General features: G+C 45.0%; 2 protein-coding genes and 1 long non-coding RNA gene across 4 annotated transcripts; 2 read left to right on the forward strand and 1 right to left on the reverse strand.

Moving 5' to 3' along the window:
• Nucleotides 1–184: 184 nt before the first annotated feature.
• Nucleotides 185–15298, forward strand: abca5 (ATP-binding cassette, sub-family A (ABC1), member 5). 2 transcript variants are annotated; one of them, XM_034570167.1, is made up of 38 exons: nucleotides 185–361; nucleotides 1665–1831; nucleotides 3049–3235; nucleotides 3380–3553; nucleotides 3878–3975; nucleotides 4206–4432; nucleotides 4528–4669; nucleotides 4797–4985; nucleotides 5243–5390; nucleotides 5525–5702; nucleotides 6477–6535; nucleotides 6772–7058; nucleotides 7162–7281; nucleotides 7380–7518; nucleotides 7612–7702; nucleotides 7932–8071; nucleotides 8180–8299; nucleotides 8391–8595; nucleotides 8755–8921; nucleotides 9097–9224; nucleotides 9338–9475; nucleotides 9569–9682; nucleotides 10385–10555; nucleotides 10638–10751; nucleotides 10890–11027; nucleotides 11296–11364; nucleotides 11453–11544; nucleotides 11700–11823; nucleotides 11973–12090; nucleotides 12215–12306; nucleotides 12407–12582; nucleotides 12691–12766; nucleotides 13036–13130; nucleotides 13455–13574; nucleotides 13655–13807; nucleotides 13926–14005; nucleotides 14134–14189; nucleotides 14321–15298. In XM_034570167.1, the coding sequence occupies exons 1-38, from the start codon at nucleotides 349–351 to the stop codon at nucleotides 14459–14461; spliced, it is 5046 nt and encodes a 1681-aa protein (XP_034426058.1). In that variant the 5' UTR covers nucleotides 185–348; the 3' UTR covers nucleotides 14462–15298. The 2 variants fall into 2 exon arrangements, with proteins under 2 accessions (XP_034426058.1, XP_034426056.1); XM_034570165.1 differs by having other exon boundaries at nucleotides 219–361; nucleotides 14134–14205; nucleotides 14255–15243.
• LOC117752659 lies at nucleotides 14769–21161 on the reverse strand. The gene is made up of 3 exons (XR_004612116.1): nucleotides 21055–21161; nucleotides 20782–21013; nucleotides 14769–14781 (listed from the first exon to the last, which is right to left on the reverse strand). It is a non-coding gene; the product is annotated as an uncharacterized LOC117752659 (long non-coding RNA).
• chmp6b (charged multivesicular body protein 6b) lies at nucleotides 17838–20539 on the forward strand. The gene is made up of 8 exons (XM_034570201.1): nucleotides 17838–18055; nucleotides 18565–18674; nucleotides 19026–19113; nucleotides 19190–19276; nucleotides 19393–19458; nucleotides 19613–19693; nucleotides 19885–19957; nucleotides 20135–20539. Exons 1-8 carry the CDS (start codon nucleotides 17993–17995, stop codon nucleotides 20182–20184), a joined length of 618 nt encoding a protein of 205 aa, XP_034426092.1. The 5' UTR covers nucleotides 17838–17992; the 3' UTR covers nucleotides 20185–20539.
• Nucleotides 21162–23804: the final 2643 nt, after the last annotated feature.

Here is a 23804-nt window from a genome sequence, read left to right on the forward strand (position 1 = left end):
GAAATAATTAATAAATGCAAACCCTCCCTAAAATGTTTGGATGAACTCAAAACTTCATTGTAAAAATAAAATGTTTCATTTGTTGTTTTTTAATAACCAGATTAATTACAAGACTGTAATGACCAACTTCAACCAGAGGGGCGGTCTATTGCTATATAAGGGAGGCCGACTGCCGTGAAACACCGTAGAAGAAGAAACGGAGGCCGGTGATTGGTCAGCGCCACCCTCTGTGTTTGACAGCAGGAAGTAGCGACGCTAGAAACAAACCGATGCTGCAGGTTTACGAGACTTTAAACGACATTTGAAGATGAGACTGACGAGTCGCACGTGCGGGAAGGATATGTCTTAATGTTTTACATCCGTGAGTACATGAAATATCTACTTTCCTCTGTGCATGTGTTTGTATTCTCATGTTGCTGCAGCCTGCTAGCATGATCCCTGATGCGCAGACAGTGGGCAGCGCGTTAGCTGCAGAGAAACTTTTCTGATTCCTTGCGGCTCATTTTGCGACTTTTCAGCTGAAAACTCATTTTCTAATTCCGAGCCGACGTCAGAACAAAGCGACACAAAGGGTTTTTAATTCAAAGAGCCGGGCGAACACATAGCACGCAGCAGGTTAGCCTCGGCTAGCGTCAGCTTTCTGTTCGTGACAACCTGCCACAACCTGACAGCTAAGCTAGGTTAGCATCGCTTTTAACTAGAGACAAAGCAACGAACATGCAACATGCATCACATCACTGGGAGCTGCCCTGAACTCGTGGCTGCTCCACTGGTCCTAATGGGAGACGCTGCAGCCTGTTTCCTTCCCGAGCTGTTCAGGTGTCAACATCCAGTTTATGCAGATTATTGGATATTAATTAATACAAATGGAGAGACTGAACTCGTGCATCCAACTGACTAAGTGGGTTTTCTAAGTCATACTCATCTGTGAGCTTGTTCTGCTTTTACTGTGGTGTTTACATGAAGCTCTCCAGGGTCCCATTACTGTAGAGACACAATGCAAGCAATGATAGAAGTGTGTGGATTTATGTTATTATATTACTAATGAACATACAGTATAGGACAGCAACTGTAACTCTGTATGACAAGAATAACACTCAGAAGAGAGCAAGGCCCAACAGTCCGTTTAAATTCAATCAGTCATTTCTCTGCAATTGTGCACAAGCATAGATCCATGAATTATTCTTTGGGAAATTGGTGAAATCCATGTAAAATAAACGCCCTGTCTTGCAATGTTAAAGAAAGTGAAAGAAAAACTTGTGTCTGCACTTTATGAGTTCTTCACTGACCCAAAACACAACCTTCCACCAAGTCTCATGGAAATCCCTCCTGTAGTTCTCTGTGTAATGCTGCTGACTGACAGGCCAACAAGCAAATGCAGATGGAAATATATAATAAAGAATAATAATATTATTATATATGTCCATCTGCATTGTAAGTAGTATTTGTTTATAACATTTTAGTAAATGGTCACATTCACAGCCCAGGTTGATATATTCAATTAGCTTGTTTTAACACATTCAGTTTCCTCTCACACTATAATAGTTGAGATGCTTGAACCAGGTGATAAACAGAAACCTAAATCATGAGTCGTTCAACCCCACACTTGTTTAAGCTTGTTCAGAGTTGTTCTTCATTTCCCCTGGCGTGTCTTTGACTTGCAGCGGAGGCCAGCATTAGGCAGAGTTCTCGTGCGCACGTCATTCAGATGAGGCATGCTGGAAGTATGCAGCCCATGTATAGAAGAGATGCTGGAGTCTGGCACCAAACAAGAAGTCTTCTCTACAAGAATCTGCTCATCAAGTGGAGGACCAAACAACAGAGTCTGCAGGTGCTTACCTTTCCTGGTGTGAGAGCTTGTTCTGTTCAGTGTGTGACTGTTGTCTTTATGTTTCACAATTAGTTTGAAATCGGCGGCAGTAACACACATGATGTCATGTAAGCATTTTGTTTGTGTGTCGATAACAGTTTGTGCAACTGTAAAATGAGAACTTAATATAGATAATCTAAATGGTTAAATGAACAGACTTGAATATCTTCACTACATACAGTTTGTGTGTACTTTTATTATTCTGACAGTTTAAACTTTTTAGAACTGACAACTACATACGTGTCGATGATTTGTGGTTTCTTTTGCTGCTGATACACCATAATTCTGCATCTCACACACACACTGGCACGGTCCATATTCTGTGTAGATCTCTGAGAAAGCTCTGTGGTTATTCCAGTGAAACCTCCCCCACTGTTGAAACACTTGGTGTGTTTGTGCCGTCATGACTCTGTTTGCTGAGCGTCAGTAAACCTGTGACTGCTCCAGTGCATAAACAAACTACAATTGAATCTTGATGCCCATTTTATTAAATAAACAACACTGATGTTTCCTCTTTCCCTTTTTAAAACACTCTCTTGGCCATGTATTATTCATTTGGTTTCAAGTTGCACTGATGCATTTGTAATGTCTCTGTGTATCAACAGTTGGATTGAGGAGTAGCACAGAGAAACCTCCATAAAATAATGTAGCAAAGTCCAGGGATTATCCTGAGCTACGGTTTGAATAATACCTCCTGTACGTCATGTTTGTTACTGGTTACTGAATCCCTACTTAACCACATGTCCTTTAAACTCCACTTTGTGGGTTTCACCTCATTTGCCTTGGAGGCAGAGTGTTTACTAAGGGATAGTTTAGTTTTGCATACACAGAGAATCCCAGATGAGCCAAACCACTGGCGGCTTGAGTCCTGTTTTACTGAACACAATCTAGACCTCAAGGCAATGAGTCCCAGTTTATTGCTTCAATTTACTGCGTTGCTTAAAGTCAAGTTGTAGCTTGTTGTTTATGGGTTGAAGGAGAGAAACATGTCTCCTGTCTTTTGTTATGAGGTCTGATCTGTTAGTTCTAGCCCCTGAATAGAGCATTAGTTTGCACTAGAAAGCAATTTTTTACAGTATGTAATACTGACCTAGTATCAAATTTGTGTTACCGTGACGAATTACAGCAAATCATGTGTGGTTTCTCATCATCTGGTCCATTTTATGTTTTCTGTACAGGAATTGATTTTACCTTTACTACTCTTGGGGCTGCTGATACTCATCAGTACCCTCAATCCTCACGTTTACTATGGAGGCATCAGCACCATGGAGCTGGAGCGGGAGGACCACTTCTTCAAGGGCCTGGGCTACACACCAATCACCAACATCACCACCCACATCATGGAGGAAGTGGCCCATCAGATGCGTACGTGTCTGAGACATATATCTTGGTCTTAAAGTTCACATCTACAGTAGAAGACAACCCTGTGTTCTAATCACTCGATCTATATGGATCAGGCTAGAGGACAGAAGAAGTTTGTGATGTTCATCCTCCTCCTTGTGTTTTCAGTCTTGCAGAATAATCTGGATATGTTTGCTAGCGAGGAGGAGCTGGAGAACGCCAGCCTGTACGAGCCTTCCAGCTACGTTGGTGTCGTGTTCATGGACAGCTCTGCCACATCTTACAGACTGCGCTTCCCGTACAACCAGCTGCCTCTGCCCAGCGATTACACAGAATCTATTGGTAAAATTGTGACTCTCTTTTTATTGACCTGTTGTGGGAACCTACCAGAAAGATAATCTCTGCAGCACTTAATTAATCAGACCTTTGATAAGGAAGGCTGTGAATGTTCTTACGTCACTGATCCAAAGGCCAGACGAACAAAACTGTTTTTAATCAGTGGAAAATCATTTGGCTGATACTGATTGTTCCTGAGGGATGGAACACAGGAACATATTGAAACACTGAATTATACCACCTTATTTAAACATGCAAAGAAAGATACAACTGCAAGAGCTGAAAACTACTGACATATCATTGTGTGTGTGTGTGCTTGTCCTCTTCTAGCAAACTGTTTCACCAGCTCAGTGAACTGCAGAGCAGCTAACTACTGGTACTCGGGCTTCATCCGCCTCCAGTCTCTGATCGACGCAGCCATCATCCAGGTGAGTCATGCAAGAGATGTTCTCTTAACCCGCTGGACCTCAAAGAGGGAAATGTTCTGTGTGCACGAAGCAGTGACACCAGACATTTGCTGATTCCTTTATCCTTTTTCTCATTGACATTTTCTAGATTTAATAATTTAATGGAAAATATCCTTCAGTCCATTGATAATGATAATTAGTCGCTGACCTTCCTTAGTTTCACCAGATGATCGTCTGGTTTCTGTTTACAGATGCAGACGAAGCGGTCCGTGGGGAGTGAGATGGAGCTGAAGGTGGTCATGATGGGTCAACCGGGTTCTGTGGAGGTGCAGAAGTTCCCCCACGCCCTCATCTCCATATACCTGGTCCTGGCCTTCACACCCTTCGTCACCTTCCTCATCGTCAACGTGGCCGCTGAGAAGGAACACCGGCTCAAAGACACCATGACCATGATGGGACTCTACAACACAGCCTTCTGGTAAAGAAAACAAAAGGAGAGATTCAGTCTCTGTTTTCATGCACAAGCGTCAGAAACTAATCAGATTGAACGTGTGTGTTGCTGCTGTACAACAGGCTGTCGTGGGGCCTCCTGTACGCTGCTCTGGTGACCACAATGTCCTTCCTGATGTCCATCATCGCTACGTACACGGCGCTGTTCCCTAACAGCGACTTCTTAGTCATTTTCGGCCTCATCTTCCTCTATGGAATATCATCTGTAAGTGCAGCTGATTTACCTGCATTCTGTTGAAGACATAGATTGTGAAACACTGACAGGAGTCGGGTCGATCCTGTTTCTCTCGCTGCTCTCTTTCTTTCCTCTCATCCTCTCTTCCATCCAACAGATCTTTTTCTCCTTCATGCTGACTCCGTTATTTAAGAAGCCTAAGTTTGCCAGCACCGTGGGCTCCATGCTGACGGTGGTGTTCGGCTGCCTGTCGCTCTTCACCGTGCTGATGAAGGACTTCCCTCAGCCGTTGGTGTGGCTCCTCTGCCTGCTCTCCCCCAGCGCCTTTTCAATTGGCATCGCACAGGTGACAAACACTCATCACATCCACGCTGCTTTTCTGGATTTCTTGGTGTAAAGGTTGTGCAATAAAATATCTTATTAGTTTGGACATTTCTCCATGAATATAAATGGATCTGGCTTGATGATGTTATTTCCCTACCTATCGTATGTTAACTTTACTTTCTCTTAGATTGGCTTCTTGATGACATGTATTAATAGAAAGTGTATGCAGTGTGAAGACAAAGCAACATGGTGTGATGTGTGTGTGTGTTCACATGTCAGGTGGTTTACCTGGAGGCTCAGGGAGACGGAGCTGTGTTTTCATCCTTGACCAACGGGCCTCATCCTCTGTACGTGCCCCTGATCATGCTGGTTCTGGACTGCATCCTCTATCTTCTGCTGGCTGTCTACCTGGACCAGGTTCTGCCTGGTAACTACACATTCATTGAATATTAGGTTAACTTTAATACTGTTGGGCTTCAGTTTACCTGAGGGATCACTTTATCTTAACATTGTTTGAATACTATTATCACGTGTGATACTTACATTGTGTCTGTTATGCAGGTGAGTATGGAATCAGGAGGTCCCTGGTGTACTTCCTGAAACCGTCCTATTGGTCCAAACGCACAAAGCGCTACGTTGAAGTGAGCTCGGTTTACGACGCGGAGGTGAACGGCGCTCCTGGTGTGGACGAGGCTGTCGAGCCTATTTCACCTGAGTTCAGAGGGAAAGAAGCCATTCGGTAAAAAACCTGCGTAGCTGGATTTAAAGTTACATTTTATATTTACAGTCTGTTACAATAAGTTCTTCTGAGAAATGCAGCTTGTGACACAGCTCGACGGTTACTACAGTTTTGTCAAAGGTCATAGATGATTTTTTTGTAGCACCATTGTTACTTAGGGTATTTGTAATCCAGGTTTATCAAACTTTGTCTGAAATAACAATCTACAACACACAGGATTAACACTTTCATATTAACACCTGATGAGAGAAATTAAGGCTTTAAGGAAGAAACCTGTTGCTCTGTCTCAATTCAGGGGCTGCATCCTTCAAAGGTGGGACCTTCGTAACGATCGTAATAATAATAAAGATAGGCTGCGAATTGTCGTCTGGTCTGTGGAAGATTTCTGGTCGGTCTTTGGTCGCTGTTTGATTTGAAAAGTGCTTCTTCAGCAGCGTGCTATGTATCTGGGTGGAAGGTTTGGTCGTGAAGGATCCACGTGTTGGATTTTTCGTTTGCTTGGGAAACGGAGGATGTGTTTCATGGAGCCCTTGAAGTGCGACGGCCTTGTCCCGCCGCTGTGACTCAGTCGGTTTTCAAATGCAGCTTTCCAAGGATGCAGTCCCTTAATCAAGACACGGTGTCGAGCTCAGTTAAAGATGGAAATGTTGTTGGTTCAGTGCCCGACTCCACTCACTGAAGACGGAGCCTGTGGGACCTGCCTGTGACGTGAGAGCTTCTATTGACTCTAACTCTTAGTTCTGCTTTGTGTTTTGCTTGATCAATGTCTGGCAGCATCAATAACATCCATAAAGTGTATAAAGAGAAGGACAACGTGGTGGAGGCTCTGAGAGGTGAGAACACTTTCCTTTTCACCAGCTCAGAACAGCCCTTGATGTGACGGTTGTTTATAATAAGCAAAATGGTTTAGATAGTGACCCATCTAATTTACCTCATTACATCAGATCCCATTTCCTACACCTACAGTGGACTGTCATTATATTGTTCAGCTGCTCTGTGTAATAGTAGCTTATATTTCTTGATTGATTTTATGATTTCATCTTTCTCCTTCTTTACATCCCCTCCCCAGGTTTGACGTTTGACATCTACGAGGGCCAGATAACGGCTCTACTGGGACACAGCGGGGCTGGAAAGTCCACTCTCATGAACATCCTGTGTGGTATCTGCCCCCCCACCAACGGCTCGGCCACCATCTACGGGTCCCCGGTCGCAGAGATCGCAGACGGGTCCGAAATGAAGCAGCTGGTGGGAATCTGCCCCCAGTTCAACATCATCTTTGACGTGCTGACGGTGGAGGAGCACCTCAGGATATTCGCTGCGATCAAAGGGATCCGACCTGCCGACATCGACGCAGAGGTGAAGTGACGGGAGACGAAGATCCTCTGTCTTATATTTGGTAATAATGAGTCTTCAACGTCAGGTTGTTCATCCTTGGTGTTTATTTCTTTCTCTTTGACAGGTTAACAAAGTTCTGAAGGATCTGGACTTGGAAAAGATCATGACTGCTCAGGCCAAGAATCTGAGTGGAGGCCAAAAGAGGAAGCTGTCTGTGGGCATCGCCATCCTCGGAGATCCCAAGGTACCGTAAGCTCGAAGTGGACATGTCTCAGTTCTCTGTCTCCATCAGCTTGGGTTCATTCTGAGCTGTCGGCCTCATGATCTTTTCTTTTATGTCAGATCCTGCTCCTGGATGAGCCCACGGCCGGCATGGACCCGTGCTCCAGACACCAGGTGTGGTCGCTGCTGAAGAACCGGCGAGCTGGCAGAGTCACGGTCCTGAGCACACACTACATGGACGAGGCAGACATTCTCGCTGGTGTGAACTATTTCTGTTCCATAACCAACACAGTCCCACAGTCACCTGTCTGTTGTTCTGGTTCAACACAGATGCTGTTTCTTTTTTCTCCAGATCGCAAAGCTGTGATCTCTCAGGGGCAACTGAAGTGTGTCGGCTCCTCCATGTATCTGAAGATCAAGTGTGGGGTTGGGTATCATCTCAGGCATGTAGATCTTCCTGCTGAAGCTTGTTGTATCTCTGCATGGTGGAAACCTGAATGGCCCTTCGATGAACCGATTTACAGATACTCTTATATATTTCTACAAATCCTGCAATAAGAAAAATAAGTTGTTGTCTTGTGAAAATATGTTTTTGTTTATTATACCATTTATAGCATGTATAGATTATTTAGTTTGAGCTTTAATTATGAATCTGCTTTTCCCCTGTCACAGAATGTCTGTCAATGAGGGATGTGAAGCTGAAAACATCACGTCATTGGTCAAGCAGAAGGTTCCCAAGGCGACGTTGTCCCAGCAACATGAAGCAGAGTTGACCTTCACTCTTCCCTTTGAGAGCATGGACACGTTTTCAGGTCCAATCTCACTACATAGAAATATTAGTACAAAAATAATACTGCATCTCAGCTTTGACTGTCACAGCAGTGAACCAGCACCAAGTAACCATTGATGTGTTTTTATAGGTTTGTTCTCTGAGCTCGACTCTCAACCCAATCTGGGAATCATCAACTATGGGGTTTCCATGACAACACTGGAGGATGTTTTCCTTCGTCTGGAGGCCGAGGCTGAAGTGGACCAAGCTGGTATATAGAAGCAGTGATGAATATTAATACATTGAAAAACCCAAATGTATGAAAACAAGTGTTTATCAGTGTACTTGTTTCATGTGTCCAGATTACAGTGTGTTTAATCGGGAGCAGGCCGAGGACGACTGTGACACCAACGCCTCTCTGGACGACACAGACCAGCGGCTGCTCACGTTCTCGGACAACAAGTCGGATGTTGTGTCGGGTCACGCTCTGTGGCGGCAGCAGTTCAGCACCGTGGCCTGGCTGCACATGCTCAACATGCACAGAGAGAGGAAGGCCTTCATTTACACGTGAGTGTTAAGTCACAAAAAACTATAGGAAAACCAGATCCAGTGTCAGGATGGACAGTGATTCAGAGTCTGTAGCAGTTAAGAGAAACTCTGCTGCAGGATCATGAGGAATCTGTGTTTTTGACCTGTTGTCTCTTCCTTTCATCCTGTTCTTTGCAGTCTGGCCTTGTTCCTGGTGTTTGTTGCTGCGGTGCTCGTCCTGTCTCTGGCCACTGGAAACATCCAGATCCACTCACCAGATCGTCAGTTTCTTCCCATTTACCTCCTCAAGAGGAACCAGTTGCCTCGGAGATACACCACCAGCCTCCTGGTTCAGAACTCCTCTGGTGAGTCCAGACTTGTTTTGTGACCCGGGAGGAAACAAACTGATCTCTGATATTTTGAAGGCTGGTTTTACATTGTCTGATGTATTCTGAAAACATAAACTTGTAAACCCTGATACACTCCCCTCAGTCTAGTTGTGGTGAACTTAGCTGTGTGTTATTTTTCTCCTGTCAACAGACTCTGATATTTCTGACTTCGTCCACAACCTGGAGTCTCAGAACATAAAAGTGGAAATGATGAAACACGGTGACTACATGTCCGCGGCTCCCCACAGCGCCGCCATCAACGTGACGGGATCCAACAAGGTCCCTTCAATGTTGGACAGATGGGATTTACTGTTTATCAGATATTACATGTGGGCTAACCCCTCCCACACCATGTCCCTCTCACTGACCCTTTATCTTCCTTCTGTTAACAGGGGTTCAAATACAGCGTTGCGTTCAACAGCACCACAGTCCACTCCTTGCCCATGGCTGTCAATGTGCTGAGCAACGCACTCCTCCGGGGCCTGAACGGAACCAGGCCCATCCGAACCTGGACCAAGCCGTTTGATTATGTGAGGATTTAACAGCTAGGAGACGAATCTCATCTTTGCTGTTTCCCTGTGTCACCTGAAGAGATTAAACTTTCCTCCTGTCACATCCCTCAGCAAATCCCCGATGCCACGTCCTACGCTCTGGTGTACATCGAGGCCATCATACTGGGAATGCTGGCAGCTGGAATGCCTGCGTATTTCGCAATGGACCACACTCGAGACCGAGAGGTAACCAGTTAACCCCAGTGGTTTGTTTGGTAGAGCTCCTCACAGCTCGGACACATAGTGACGTGTCAGATAACGCTCCACTCTGTTCTACCACAGCTTTTTAAGTCTTTAACATTTAACATTCGTCAGTCAGCTTCAGCTCTTTTAACCATTGTTTTTGTGGCATATTGCTGAACAGTCCGAGACGTAGCCCAGCAGGAAACATGAGGTGAGAGAGAAGGTGTAACAAAGGTCTTCAGACAGACTCACAGTTAGTATGGTGTTAGCTAGATGTTAGTGCCTCAGAGCCCAGTCACACCAGGATTCAAGATTTAATGACTCAAATCAGAGGATAAATCTTCAACTTTGATTTGCAAATTAGTTTTCATGACCAATCACAAAGTGTGTAGCACAAAACAACTTTAAATCCTCCTCCTCTGCTGGAGCATGAACTGCAGCTCAGAGAACTGCTGCGTGTTTTCAGTCCGTTGAACACAGAACAGAAGTGAGTTGGTTTCAGATGAGCTGTGTTGACTCCGTGTCCAGTCCGGGATTTAAAGCTCCACATGTTCTTCTCTTCCTGGTGCAGACGCCGGCTCAGCACAATCCCCAAGTCAGGCCCATCCTCTGTTGTAGAGCAGATAGAAAGTGTTTGTCCTGTTACTCCTGGTTGAGTGAGTGTGAATATGGAGAATGTTTCCTCTTTTATTCACACCTCTTCAGATCAAGTGTCGCTCAACTCTGCGAATCTCTGGTCTGGTACCGTCAGCGTACTGGTGCGGCCAGGCGGCGGTGGACATCCCCTTCTACTACCTCATCCTGTCCTTCATGACCATCATCCTCTTCTCCTTCCACACTGGAAACCTGCTCACCTCCAGCAACCTCACGGCTGTGGTTCGTACTGTGGCACCCAACACCGGCTCACCAGCACAGAAACCGTGTTCCTGTGGAGTCACGTCTCCTCTCCTCTCTCCAGGTCCTGTGTATCGTTGGCTTCGGTCCGGCCATGATCCTCTTCACCTACGTGTCTTCTTTCGGCTTCGCCCGAGTCCAGAGCAACAGGGATTTCTTCTCTGTCATCTCCATGATGGTGAGACATGAAAAATAGAAAATATGTTGATGTGGATATTCAGAGTGAGCTTTATTTTCTTATCCTCACCAACCCAGTGTTATTACTGGAGTCACACGCCGGTTGTCTTTATCACTAAGTGGGTGACTTGTGCCTCAGGTGTGTGTCGTATCGGCCTCGTTGGTTCAGTTGTCGTATGTGAACGGCAACCTGGAACTGACCAGAAACCTGCACAACATCCTGTGCTTCTTCAACCCTCTGTACCCTCTCATGGGCTGCCTCAACTGCATCACTAGGGTATGAACACAGCAAGAATACTCACTTCTTTACACGGGTTTGTTTGTCTGTGACATGTCCGAGTTCGAGAGCGCTGGTGGAAAAAAGTGGAACTTAAGCTTAAGAACCAAATGTTTTTCTCTGTCATTTTTATCTTAATGTGTAGTAGAAATATAAAATACAATCTCTTTACAAATACAACTAGAAGAGCAGCCAGAGGAGTTCCGACCTCTGCCCACGCCCAACAGTCCCTTTGTAATTCAATCAATCAATTTCTCCCCATCTACAGGCGACGTTCCTTCCTCTTCCCTACGAGAAGAACTTCTTGTGGAAGAACCTGCTCATTGCGGTTGTAGCTGTAAGTTTTTCACTTACAATCATTTCATGATAACACAATGCACAGGTGTGTGTTCAGCCTTGAATCTGTGTGTGTTTTTGTTGCTCAGCCTTATCTCCAGGTCATCCTGCTGCTTTTCCTGCTCCGCTGGCTGGAGATCCGTCACGGAGGCAGGACGATGAAGAATGATCAGTACTGCAGGTGAGGAGCAGATTTCAGATCATGGCTCCACTTACAGGAAGCCGCAGTATTTTTAAACACTGATGCTTTCAGGAAAAGTTTTCATATCCGGTTATTTGACGTCTCAATCGTTTGTCCAAAAGCGAAACGTGAAGTTTTTATTCAAACCTTCGCAGGATCTCGTCCAAGTCGAAGCCCAAAGTGGAGAAGAACCCAGAAGAAGGTCAGAATGAGGACGAGGACGTTCAGATGGAGAAGGCCCGAGTGAAGGAGGCTCTCACCTGTCAGTCCTGTGAGGAGGTGAGTGTCTCTTCTTCTGTCTCAATATTAATCTACTAAAACAGTGTGATAGTTCTTACATGGTGAGCTGGAGAACAGGAACCAGTAGTGATCCTAAACTAATCACTGAAGACGAGTTGATTTAGAGTCTCTTCTCTGTCTCTACTTAGAAACCAGCTGTGGTGGTGAGTAACCTGAGGAAACAGTACAAAGGCAGAAGAGAAGGGTTTTCTCTCAACAAGACCAGGAAGTTGGCCACAAAGAACGTCTCCTTCTGCGTTCGAAAAGGTTGGTGTGGCACGTAGAGCGGTGGTGTGCATGGGGATCACTCTGCTGTATACAACACAGAGGGGTTGTGTGGAAGTCTGGAGAAGCTTCTTGAATATCTACTGCTTCACTTGTGTTCCTTCAGGGGAGGTTCTTGGCCTGTTGGGCCCCAACGGAGCAGGAAAGAGCACCATCATGCACATGTTGTCAGGGGACACTGACCCAACTGCCGGCCAGGTACAGAACAGATACTGTGAAGTACTGGGAAGAAATATTAATACATAATAATGAGTCACAGAGTTACTGGTTAACTGATGGACTGTTCTCCTGTGTCCAGGTGCTGATGGGGGACTACAGCACTGAGTTCCGTCCCGTGGACAATCCTCTGGAGCACGTGGGCTACTGTCCCCAGGTGAACCCTCTGTGGCCGAGGATCACTCTGCAGGAGCACCTGGAGATCTACGCTGCCGTCAAGGGCCTGAGGGGACAGGACGTGCCGGGGATCATCAAACGGTACGTCAGCCTCCAGATCCAGATCCAGATCACACAAGCTCCACACACTTCTTATTGAGAATCAGAGTTTAAAGCTCCTGACGGTTGTTGTGTGACTGTTGTTGTCAGGGTGGTGAATGCTCTGGAGCTGAAGGACCACTTGAACAAACAAGCCAAGAGCCTGTCAGCAGGACTCAAGAGGAAGGTGAGAACACAGCGTGGAACTGTACGAGACCTAAACTCACATCTCCCCATAAGCCTCAGCTCCGTCTTCATCACTGCCCCCCCCCCCCCGTCCATCTCCTGCTCCATCCTCCCCTCACTCATGAAGAAGAAACTCCTTCACCCCCAACCTGTGACAACACAATACAGAAAGAGATTTTTAAGAAACAAGAAACCCATTGTTTCTAGTGACCCACATTGAATGCTGTTTCTTTCTTCCTGTTTTTACCTTCACTGGTTTCCTGTTCCCAGTTGTGCTTTGCTTTGAGCATGATCGGGAATCCTCAGATCGTTTTACTGGACGAGCCGTCGTCGGGGATGGACCCCAAGTCGAAGCAGCGCATGTGGTGAGACCAGATTAACCTTAGAATGAGAACTTCTTTACTTCGTATTTCTAGATTCTAATGTCCCAACCACAATATTCATGTTTTACTTCTCAATTAATATTAATGTGAACAAACGGGAAACATTCATTTATAAGTTTTAAGTGTTTTAAATGTTTGCTTTGACAAAGGATGAGAAATGCAGTGAATAAAAATACTATAATTCACATAAATGATCAGGATTTTAACAAGAGATCCACCAGTTCTCTGATTTACTCTTCCAGTGTAATGACCTCGGTAAAGATTATCTCCTTGTTCCACTTGACGACCCGTGTCTCTGTTGTGCAGGAGAGCCATACGAGCTGCTTTCAAGAACCGCCAGCGAGGAGCCATCCTCACCACGCACTACATGGAGGAGGCCGAGGCCGTGTGTGACCGCGTCGCCATCATGGTGTCCGGCCAGCTGAGGTTGGTGCTCGCAGCTTCGTGGGGAAACGTGACGAGACGTTCAGAAAAGTGAAAATCTGTTGGTGTTGGTTTGTTTCCAGATGTATCGGCTCCATCCAACACCTGAAAGGGAAATATGGTCGAGGTTACAGTTTGGAGGTGAAACTCCGAGAGGAGCTGACGGGGCTCCAGCAGGTGGCGCTGCTGCACAAAGAGATTCTCAGGATCTTCCCTCACGCCGCCCGACAGGAGAGGTGAGACCCGAGTGTGTGTGTGTGTGTGTGTGTGTGTGTGTGTGTGTGTGAACTTGTATCTTTGTGAGGACCCTTTTGAGCATAGACCTTTTAATCACACTGTTGACTTCCTGTGCAGCTTTGCTACTCTGATGGTTTATAAGATCCCCACAGAGGACGTCACATCACTGGCCAAGTCTTTCTCTCAGTTAGAGAGCGGTGAGTCTCTGCTGCACGCACACACACACACACACACACACACACACACACACACACACACACACACACACACACACACACACACACACACACACACTTCTAACTCATTCAATGTCATTTCTCTTCAGCCAAGCAAAAGTTCAACTTCGAAGAATACAACTTCTCCCAGTCGACCTTAGAGCAGGTAACTGGTTTATTAAAATACAGCTTTTAACACATTCGACTTGAAATAATCAAGTAGATTTATTTATCAACTTTATTTAAGCTTCATAATTGTCAGCCCTGACATTTCTCCTCTGGTTCCTTGTCCTCCAGGTGTTTATGGAGTTTGCCAAGGAGCAGGAGAACGAGGAGGACGAGGTCGGCTCGCTCAGCACAACCTTCCAGTGGCAGCGGCTGCGTCAGGACGGCCCCGTCTCAGCCAATCACACGGACAGCATCGTGCACCAGCTGTGAGCCGGCTGCTGACGGACCAGGACTCACCGACCCCGTCCTGCCAGGCTTCAGAGCCTGACGGCTCACGCCAGCACTCGCCCGCTCCACGCACGCCGACCCCACCGCCCTCGATGGAACGGGACCGACCTGGTGGGGGGGGGGCGCTCGGCACTGGGACTGTGTGTGTCTTTGGGCTCTGGGCTGTTACGGCTTCTTTCTGTGGGTCTGAGGTGAGCATGTGTGTAACCCTCGTCCACCGGTGCTCCGTGTTTCCTGAATCGCACCGACCGAGGCGCCGGCGGTTCTTTCTTGACGCGCTGACGTGACACCTCCTCCTCTTCCTAACGGTGTTTTCTATCTTCACAGGGAGTCAGTAAATGGAAAAATATCTACATAATATATAATATTTATGCTTTGTAATCCTCTCCGTCCGTTCTCGTCCGTCGGAGGCGTTACAGTGAGTGTGTGTGTGCGTGCTCGTCTCCTCAGATGTTCCGTCTGTTGTGTTTGTGAAACAGTTTTGAAGCACTACCCGAAATGGGATCCATCCACAATTGTACCAAAGCAGCACATGTCTGAACCACACACTCACACACCTCCGCACACATCCACTGAGAAGTGCTTTTGTTTTTTAGTGTCCGTAGCATGTGCGTTAATAGTTTGCATAATAGTTCTAAAGTTGATGTGGGGCAGTGAATTAAAAGAGTCCAAACACTGGAGAGGAGACGCTCGTCCTGCAGAGTCGAGAGAAACCTGAGGAACAGACCTTTTCATTTCTGAGGCTGAAGGACAAAGTCTCTTCTCCTCGTCTTTCACGTCCACGTTGAAACGTCCTCGTTCTCCAGGAGCGTTTCAGCGTCTCGCTCACGTGGAGGTTGATCGTTGACGTGTTGCAGACGGATGTGGGGTCTCGGACTCTTCGCCCTGCGGCCTTCCTCTCGACCGGTTCGGCCTCGAGCCGGGACGTCGTGTAGGAAACGTGTAGCACGCTGCCCTCGTCAGACGGTAACCACGGTGATGGGGGCGGAGCTTGAGACGGAGCTTGTTGAAACGTTGTTTAGCTCTCGGCAGGTTTTTAGAGGATTTTTGATAAAACAGATTTTGAATGTACGTGATGGTTTGGGGGGGGGGGGGTTGTTACTGGGCTCTGTGGAGCTGCTGTTTCACTATCTAGCCTGTTCTGTGTGTGTATGAGTGTGTGTTTTCTGTGTTGTGTATTTACTGTGTGTAGCTGAATAATCTTAGTCTTTATACGAGCAGGTGCGATGTTGGTGCAAACCGATAAATTGTAATTTTCTCATGACGTTCCGGTGAGAGGACGACGAGGTGACGGGAATCTTAGACACTTTTATTTTGAAGTATCAGTTCTGTGACTCAGCACTTTGCAGTTTGAGAACTTGAGACGCTCGAAGGTTTATTTTAACGACCGGTGAAGGATTTCCATTTGATTTATAGATATTTCTTTTTTAAACATGAGACGTGAGTTTATTCAGACTCAGATTTAACATCTGAAGGTTTTTCATTCTCACTCAACGTGTCAGGGAGTTCGTCTCAGAAGCTTTTATCTGATGATCCATCATTTACCAGGTGGCCGAATCTGGTTCGGAATTTATGATTATTATGATTGTGATGATTATTATTATTATTAGTATTATTATTTGAAGGGATTAGTTTGGCGCTGATCGACTTTCCAAGCATGTACTACAGACACACTATGAACATACTACAGACACGCTACAGACACACTATGAACATACTACAGACACACTACAGACACACTATGAACATACTACAGACACACTACAGACACACTACATTAACTAAAGACCAAGTAAAGGATTGATATTTGCAGTTGTGTAATTTGTCCTTTTTTTAAATGTGAGACTTTATTTGACGTGTTTAGTTGTTGCACATTAAAAAGGGTTGACGTGAAAACACTGGCCTCAAACATGTGATTAATCTCTGTTCTCTCCATGAAGAATCACGTTTTCTTTGACGTTGTCGTATTTAACATTCATGTGAATGTTGTGTGGATCAGTTTCCGTCTCATGTCGTCATCTAAACAAGAAACTAAACTAAACGCTTCACACTTCATTCAGAATATTAAACTCTCTGCGGCTCGGTGGATTCGGTCGATCGGCGCTGAAGGTGGAGCACGTCCCATTTTATTTTCCTGGTGTTGGTTGAGTTGAGCTATTTCTGGGAAATTTTAAAACCTTTCTTTCTATTATGCAATCTTTGTAAGATGATGTGTGCACTGATTTTATTTTTGAAATACTGTGGTTTAGCTGTGTGCTGTGTTTCCCTCACGTCTGAACGGACACTCGTCGTTATTGTATTTGACCTTTTCATGAATAAATGTTGATCCAGTTTATTTGTCTTTTGTTTGACGGACATAATGAAGATGGAAGTATTGACACGTTGTTCTGCTTTATTAGGAAATATAAACAGTTTCACTGTGATTTTCCACATGTTGAACTAACACCTGCAGCTTTATTCATTTATTCTATTCTGTGTTTTTATTTACATTTGACATTTCACAACATGTAAATTCAGTCTATTTATATTAAAACAACATTATTTAACGTTTACGAAGAGATCGAAAATGTTTTATTTTGAAAGTCTTCAACGGAAGTGTAACTATGCTATTATATCAGCCTTAACGCGCCTGTGTGGTTTTGTCCCTGTGCTGCCACCTGGTGGCCACGTGGTGTAACTACATCCCTGTTTACTTCTTGTTTCTGCCCTGATGCTAACTCAAGACGTGCACTGCCCCCCAGTGGACACACAGTGGAACTGCAATACCTCATTAAAGTTCGCGTTAATGCAGAGGTAACAGGTTATTTATACTTCCGCAGAAGGCTTTCAAAATAAAGCGAGCAAACTAAATCAATCAAATAAAACTGAAAATAAATAATGTAGAGAGAAATAAATAAAATGAATACTGATATTAGTACATTATATATAAGAGCATTAAAAGTTAGCATTGCTGTTAACAGTCCTCCACTGACACATAAACAGAAGGGGGGGGGGGGGGATATTTACTGCCCTGGAGTTTTATAAATGAAAAATTGCTACAAATAAAATCCTTTGTTTGTAAAAAAAATGAAATAAATATATAAAAATAACTTGAATTCATTCAAGAAACCAAAGGTCGTTTTAAATTTTAATCATGTAGCATCACCTATTAACGCTGACTTGTAGCAGTTCTTCTTGTCGCCACAGGAGGGCAGCAGTAAGTACTGATTCCACGGTTATTTGATTCCAACTCGTCTTTAATTTGACGCGTAAATAAACATAAAATAAAACGTTGATGATTTAAAGTTTTATCTTTATTTTTGTTAATTTAATAGATAAAATCTGTGAAGCTGTTTCTAACGAGCTCTGTCGCTGGTTCCGTACTTCCGGTCGTGGGTGTGGCCTCTGACAAAGTAATGGCGGAGCCGCGTCTCTGTTGTTTCTCTGACTCGTGAGAACGGAAGTGGTTCGAAGGATCAAAGGCTCCTGAGCTCAGACTTTGACTCGCGGATCAAACTGTGATGAGTCGTCACGATGGGGAACATCTTCGGGAAGAAGAGGCCGAGCCGCGTGACGGAGCAAGACAAGGCCGTTCTGGTGAGTCAGGGTTAGCGTTAGCATCGGCTAGCTGGCGAACCGCGTTAGGAAATGTGTCGTTTTAACTTCTCGGCTCAGCACAGACTACAAACACACACTTTAAACAACACAACGTCAACACCTCACACACAGTGAAGCGATTCTCTTCTGTTCGGCGCAACTTTCTGTGTAACAACAACTTTATATAAACTTTATTATCTCATATAAAACCTGCATCTGCAACCAGAGCCACAGGAAACACGACTCATGACTTTAACAATTAAAAACTCTTATTAAAGTGGAGCTCAGATGTTTCTGTGCCGATTGGAACTAAAGATCATATTCGAAGTCTGACTCGTGTTATCTTATTGAAATGTTTTATTACTGGTGTCCTGTGTAGGTTTAAAAGTTAATATTTATGTTTTACTGATGTAGTTCTGTTGGAGCAGCTCAGGCTGATCCACTGTAGTTATGGTATGAAGATGTTTCCCTTGATCTTGAGCTCTTTGATCTCCCTGTGTTCTCTGCAGCAACTGAAGCAGCAGAGAGATAAACTGCGTCAGTACCAGAAGAAGATCAACCTGCAGCTGGAGAAGGAGCGCGCTCTGGCCAAGCAGCTGCTGAAGGATGGAAAGAAAGAGTGAGTGTGGAAACGTGTCAGCAGGAAAACTCAGGAGCAGCTGTTCCACACAACGTCTGTGTGCGAGGAACAGAACTCCTCCAGAGCCCGAGATCATAACAGGAAATCCATAAACTGATTGATTTCATATCAGTGAATAAATCCGTTGATCCCACGCTGAGGAAACGGACTCTCAGCAGATTGTCAGAAAGACAAAAGAGCAAAGTGTGACAAACAGAAAAGAAATACAGAGATTTAATTTGGTCCAGATTATTGCCATGAAACCATAATATTCACTTTTCAGATTAACCTTCACTGTGTTTCTACATATTTGCTGTGATTCTAATGCTCCTGTCGTCTGTATGAAAACAGCAAAGCTCTCCTCCTGCTGAAGAAGAAGCGCTACCAGGACAAACTGCTGGACAAGACGGAGAACCAGATCAGCAACCTGGAGCGACTGGTGAGTGACCGGAGCGCCGCAGGGACTCGACCTGCAGCCGCTCAACTGACACTGCTCCTTCTCCTGCTCGTTCCAGGTTCAAGACCTGGAGTTCGCCCAGATCGAGAAGAAGGTGCTCGACGGCTTGAAGGTTGGAAACGAGTGTCTGAAGAAGATGCACGAGGTCGGTGGTGAAGTTATATTATATTATATATACTTAGAGTGACATGATGTGAATCACACCTGGACCTGAATCACTGGTTATTGATGGGATCTGGTCAAATGTCTTCTTCACTGCAGGTGATGTCGATTGAAGAAGTCGAACGGATCATGGATGAAACTCAAGATTCCATCGATTACCAGAGGGTGAGTCCCACAGACACCTCAGCTGTAGAGAGTCTATTCATTTACCTTCAATTAGACAATATCCAGAGAAAGTTAAACTGATAATAATGATGGAAAATCAAATGTAATTCTCTTTCCTCTATAATCTTAACTGAGAGTTTTTGTTCTCCTGCAGCAAATAGACGAGATGTTGGCCGGCTCGTTCACACAGGAAGATGAAGACGCTGTTCTCGCTGAGCTGGAGGCCATTACTCAGGTCGGTCTCATCACTGTGTGTGTCTGCGTGTGTGTGTGTGTCTGTCTGTGTCTGTGTGTGTCTGTGTGTGTCTGTGTGTGTGTGTGTGTGTGTGTGTGTGTGTGTGTGTGGCTGAAACAAACATCAGGACTCGGGGTGTGAAGCAGCTCCTCAGTCTCGTCCTGTGTCTCATCTGTTTCTCAAACCCTCAGGGAGACGTGGATCTTCCCGAGGTTCCTTCAGACGAGCTGCCAGACGTTCCAGAGACAGAGGAGGAGAAACCAGGTTCGTTCTCTCCGTCTCAAATCGGGATCAGGTGTGAATGTGTCAGAGGAGAAGCTGCGTGAACATGTGATTCTTCATCACAGTGTGTTTTCGGTGTCGTGACGTCTTCCCTTCGGACCTCGTTCTGAAACCTCCGTCCTGCTGCCGTCTGTGAACCTGACTCTGTTTTTCTTTCAGAGCGAGAACGTCCCAGAAAGAAACCAGAGCGAGAGCTGCTCGCCGCATGAGAGCACGCCGACCTCCAGCTGCTGGTTTTCCACAACACTCCAGTCCCACAGGAAACAAACATTTAGCAGGAGACCTCGCTCCCTCACTGCTCCGTCAGAAAGTGGCAGCGGCTTCCAGACACTGATCTTCCTCCACCTCCTCCAGTGGCTGTTTGTCCTCTGCTGCAGGACGACACTTGAACGCATCACGACTGCTTCATCAGAAACTTTGACAAACGCTGATTTTACTCCTGAAGACATTAGAAGATTAACTCTAACCTCTGATTCATGTCCTTTCTTCACTAAATCATTTTACATAACTTACCTTTAATACGTGTGATTCTCACTGTGAAGCATCTCCCCCCCCCCCCCATCAGTGTGATTCAGTCTGTAACTGTCGATTCACCCAAATTACAGAGACTCATTTTCATCTTGCAACTTCAAGGAAATCGTTTGAGATGTTTTTAAAGTTTTTAAAATCTGAAAATGAGATTGGAAATATTTAAAATACTCGACGGCCCCAGGATCGATTAATATCATGTTTTGTTTCTCTTGTCATTTGGGTGAATTGACCCTTTAAGACCAGAAGGATGAGACTATACTGTTCTCTGCTCAGACCTGCTCTTCCTCCTCTTCCTCCTCTTCCTCCTCCTCTTCCTCAGTCGTCCTGACCTCCAGCTCTTTTTCAAACATCTGAAGTCGAAACGTTTGCTTCAGTTTCACAGAAAAGTCTCTGACCTGTTTCCGCTGAACTTCGCTCATCACATCATCTGAAGGTTTAACAACAAGATGTTGATCTTCAACACGTTCACACAACCTGGATCCTTGTCCACAGAGAATCATCAACACACTGAGTTTTACTGAGCTTTACTGAGTTTTACTGAGTTTTACTGAGTTTTACTGAGTGTCACATGAGTCACGTGTTTAAATCACAGAATCCTAAAGCTCGTGTTTCTCTTGAGGATCCAGTTCATCTGTAAATCACTTCATGTCAGACAGAAAACTCTGATGACGTCATCAGCTTTGCTTTAAATTAGTTTCTTTCTGTAAATTCTTTTTCAATAAAGTTGAGTTTTTTATTGTCACAACTTGTGTTGTTTTACCGGGGCTGACCACAGGGGGGCAGCACGAGACAAAGGAATCTGATGTGCAGGTGAAGTTTGTGGCCAAAAGTTTGTGGACACGATTATTTCTGTTTGGAGAGAAACTGCTCGGCTCCACTGGAGGAAAAGTACATTCCACATCTTACAGGAATACTTTGGTTCATATTTCCACTTCTTTACAAATGGTTGTAAAGTTAACTGAGGAGGAACTTTAACATGTATTATAGAACCTTTCAAATACAAGTCAAACTTTACATGTGATCAACAAGACATAAGATTTAAAAATGAGTTTAACTTTCAGATTTAGAGACTTAAACATACCAAAGAAAGTTAAGGTTCAATATAAAAAACCTTTTCTAACATCGTTAAATGTCAAAGATAAACGATGAAAAATAAATAGATGATGAAACCCGACATAAGGGTTGGACTGGGTGAGTTTCTCATTTTAAAGATATGAACATTTGGTTCCTAATTATCAAATAACAGAATATTAGAATCAGTACAAACAGGAAACCAGTGTCAAGAGGAACAAACCTAGTTGTGTCCACTCACGTCTCTGCTTGTCTCCCTGATGTCCCTCGTGACCTTGTTCACTCTTCACTCTGTCCTAAAAGCAAAGTTGGAGTTGAATCTCATTCATGTGATAAAAGACACAAAGTGAACCTTTGCAAAATAAAAGAAAAACACAGTAATTGTGTATAAAGCTCAGAAATAGTTTCTTCAAATGAGCCCTGACGTTTCTTCTTTCTCTGAACTGAAGCAGCCTGAACGCTCTTTGTGGAGTTCAGTGAAATCGTCTTCACGGGGACGAGCTCTTTCTGAATGGAGGGGTGAGTCCGAGCCGCTGGGCGAGTGTGGGAGTGGGCGACGCTCACACAGGAACCTGGTGAATCACAGACGTGGATCTGAAGAGGACGGAGAGGACGAGGGTGAGTGGGACGACGTGAAGAGGAGATCAAACACTGCAGCTGAATGGATGCTTAAGGTGTGTAGGTGTGTGTGTGTGTGTGTGTGTGTGTGTGTGTGTGTGTGTGTGTGACTGTGTGTGTCCCTCCCACCTCAGCACTGCCTACATCACTACACCTCCACTGTCACAGAAAGTCCACGTCTCCATGTTCCACTGAAGCTTCGTGCTGAGAGTCTGAGGAACTTCTGCTCTTCAGGCCTCGGCCTCATGATCTGTGATGTTCTTGTGCTTCTATTTGTTAACGTGTGAAATCTTCAGGTGGAGTCTCAAATCAAACGTCTTAGAGTCACACCTGAAGACAGACTCGTCTTCATCACTGTCAGACTTCAGTGTCGAAGACAGACTCGTCTTCATCACTGTCAGACTTCAGTGTCGAAGACAGACTCGTCTTCATCACTGTCGGACTTCAGTGTCCAAGTCACATGTCGAGTCAAGTCCCGTCTTCATTCGGACCCGAGCTCCGACGGTTTGAGGCCCGATTGTATTTCAAAGGATTTTATTTCCCTTTTGGGTTTTTTCAGGCCTCGATGCTCAAATTCTCACCAATGTTTGCAGGAAATTCAAAACCCTAAAAAGTATTTGAATTCTGGAGTAATTTGAAATGGGCGTGGCAAAGTGGCTCAACAGCGCCATCTAAGGAAAAGCCCCTCAGTTAGCTTTCACCGATCTTCACAAAAATCGTAGCCCTGGTGTATCGTGACCAGACAAACAAAAAAGTCCAGAGGTGCATTGTGAAAAACGCAACAGGAAGCTACTAGCTACTTTATACTTTGATGCACTGCTCCTGGCTGCTTTACAATAAACAGCTCAAAACAGCTGAGTCAAGTCATTGGACCATGGTCAGAATTGTGACATTTCCTCAAACCGTGTAAACATTGAGGTGCGGCGAAGGATCATCCTTCGCCAAAGGACACGATGTTGTCATAACTCCAGTGTGCATCGTCCTATCACCACCAAACTTCTATCTCATGATCAGAGTCCAAGGCTGAACAGCTCTATGTGTCAATATTTCCTCAGTGTCATAGCGCCACCTACTGATTCGCCATGAAACAGGAAGTACTTTGTAAATCCACTCTGCATTATCCATCCGGCTCCGAACTACTGACCTATGATCACAATCCTGACCTGAACAGCTCCATATATTAATATTAGTGCAGGGTCATAGCGCCACCTACTGATCAGTGTGATAATTAAGTTGTTGTAACATTGTCCAATTGAGACAAAATTGCTCACGCTACATCAGAGCCCCTACTTGAACAGATCTATTAGTCTGTATGTAATAATACTGATGGCGCCACCTACTGGCAACAGGAAACAAGCTTTGTTTTACAACTATCATTCGATTTACATAAAATGTTAACAGTGTGATGTGCAATTGATAGCGTGGACCGTAATGAGCAATTAGCAGGCAAGGATCGACATCGCGTGACGGACGCAGGAAGTGAAGCGTTTGTCCTCGCCGCAGTGCGCAAAACACGTGCAACGCGGAGACGTGCGCTTGGTCATTGATCGCTCTCTCCACCGACCACAACAGGCTTCAACGTGCGTGTGCTCGGGCCCGTTAGTGCTAC

This window comes from Hippoglossus hippoglossus, chromosome 19, assembly GCF_009819705.1.
Source record: "Hippoglossus hippoglossus isolate fHipHip1 chromosome 19, fHipHip1.pri, whole genome shotgun sequence".
NCBI classification, from domain to species: domain Eukaryota; kingdom Metazoa; phylum Chordata; class Actinopteri; order Pleuronectiformes; family Pleuronectidae; genus Hippoglossus; species Hippoglossus hippoglossus.

Bases quoted from the DNA above. Each gene is read 5' to 3' on its own strand.
- chmp6b (XM_034570201.1), top strand. From the start codon at position 17,993: ATGGGGAACATCTTCGGGAAGAAGAGGCCGAGCCGCGTGACGGAGCAA. The intron at 18,056-18,564 runs GTGAGTCAGGGT...TGTTCTCTGCAG, and splicing joins AGCAAGACAAGGCCGTTCTG to CAACTGAAGCAGCAGAGAGA. The intron at 19,459-19,612 runs GTGAGTCCCACA...GTTCTCCTGCAG, and splicing joins ATTCCATCGATTACCAGAGG to CAAATAGACGAGATGTTGGC.
- abca5 (XM_034570165.1), top strand. The intron at 8,300-8,390 runs GTATATAGAAGC...TCATGTGTCCAG, and splicing joins GGCTGAAGTGGACCAAGCTG to ATTACAGTGTGTTTAATCGG. The intron at 10,556-10,637 runs GTTCGTACTGTG...TCCTCTCTCCAG, and splicing joins CCAGCAACCTCACGGCTGTG to GTCCTGTGTATCGTTGGCTT.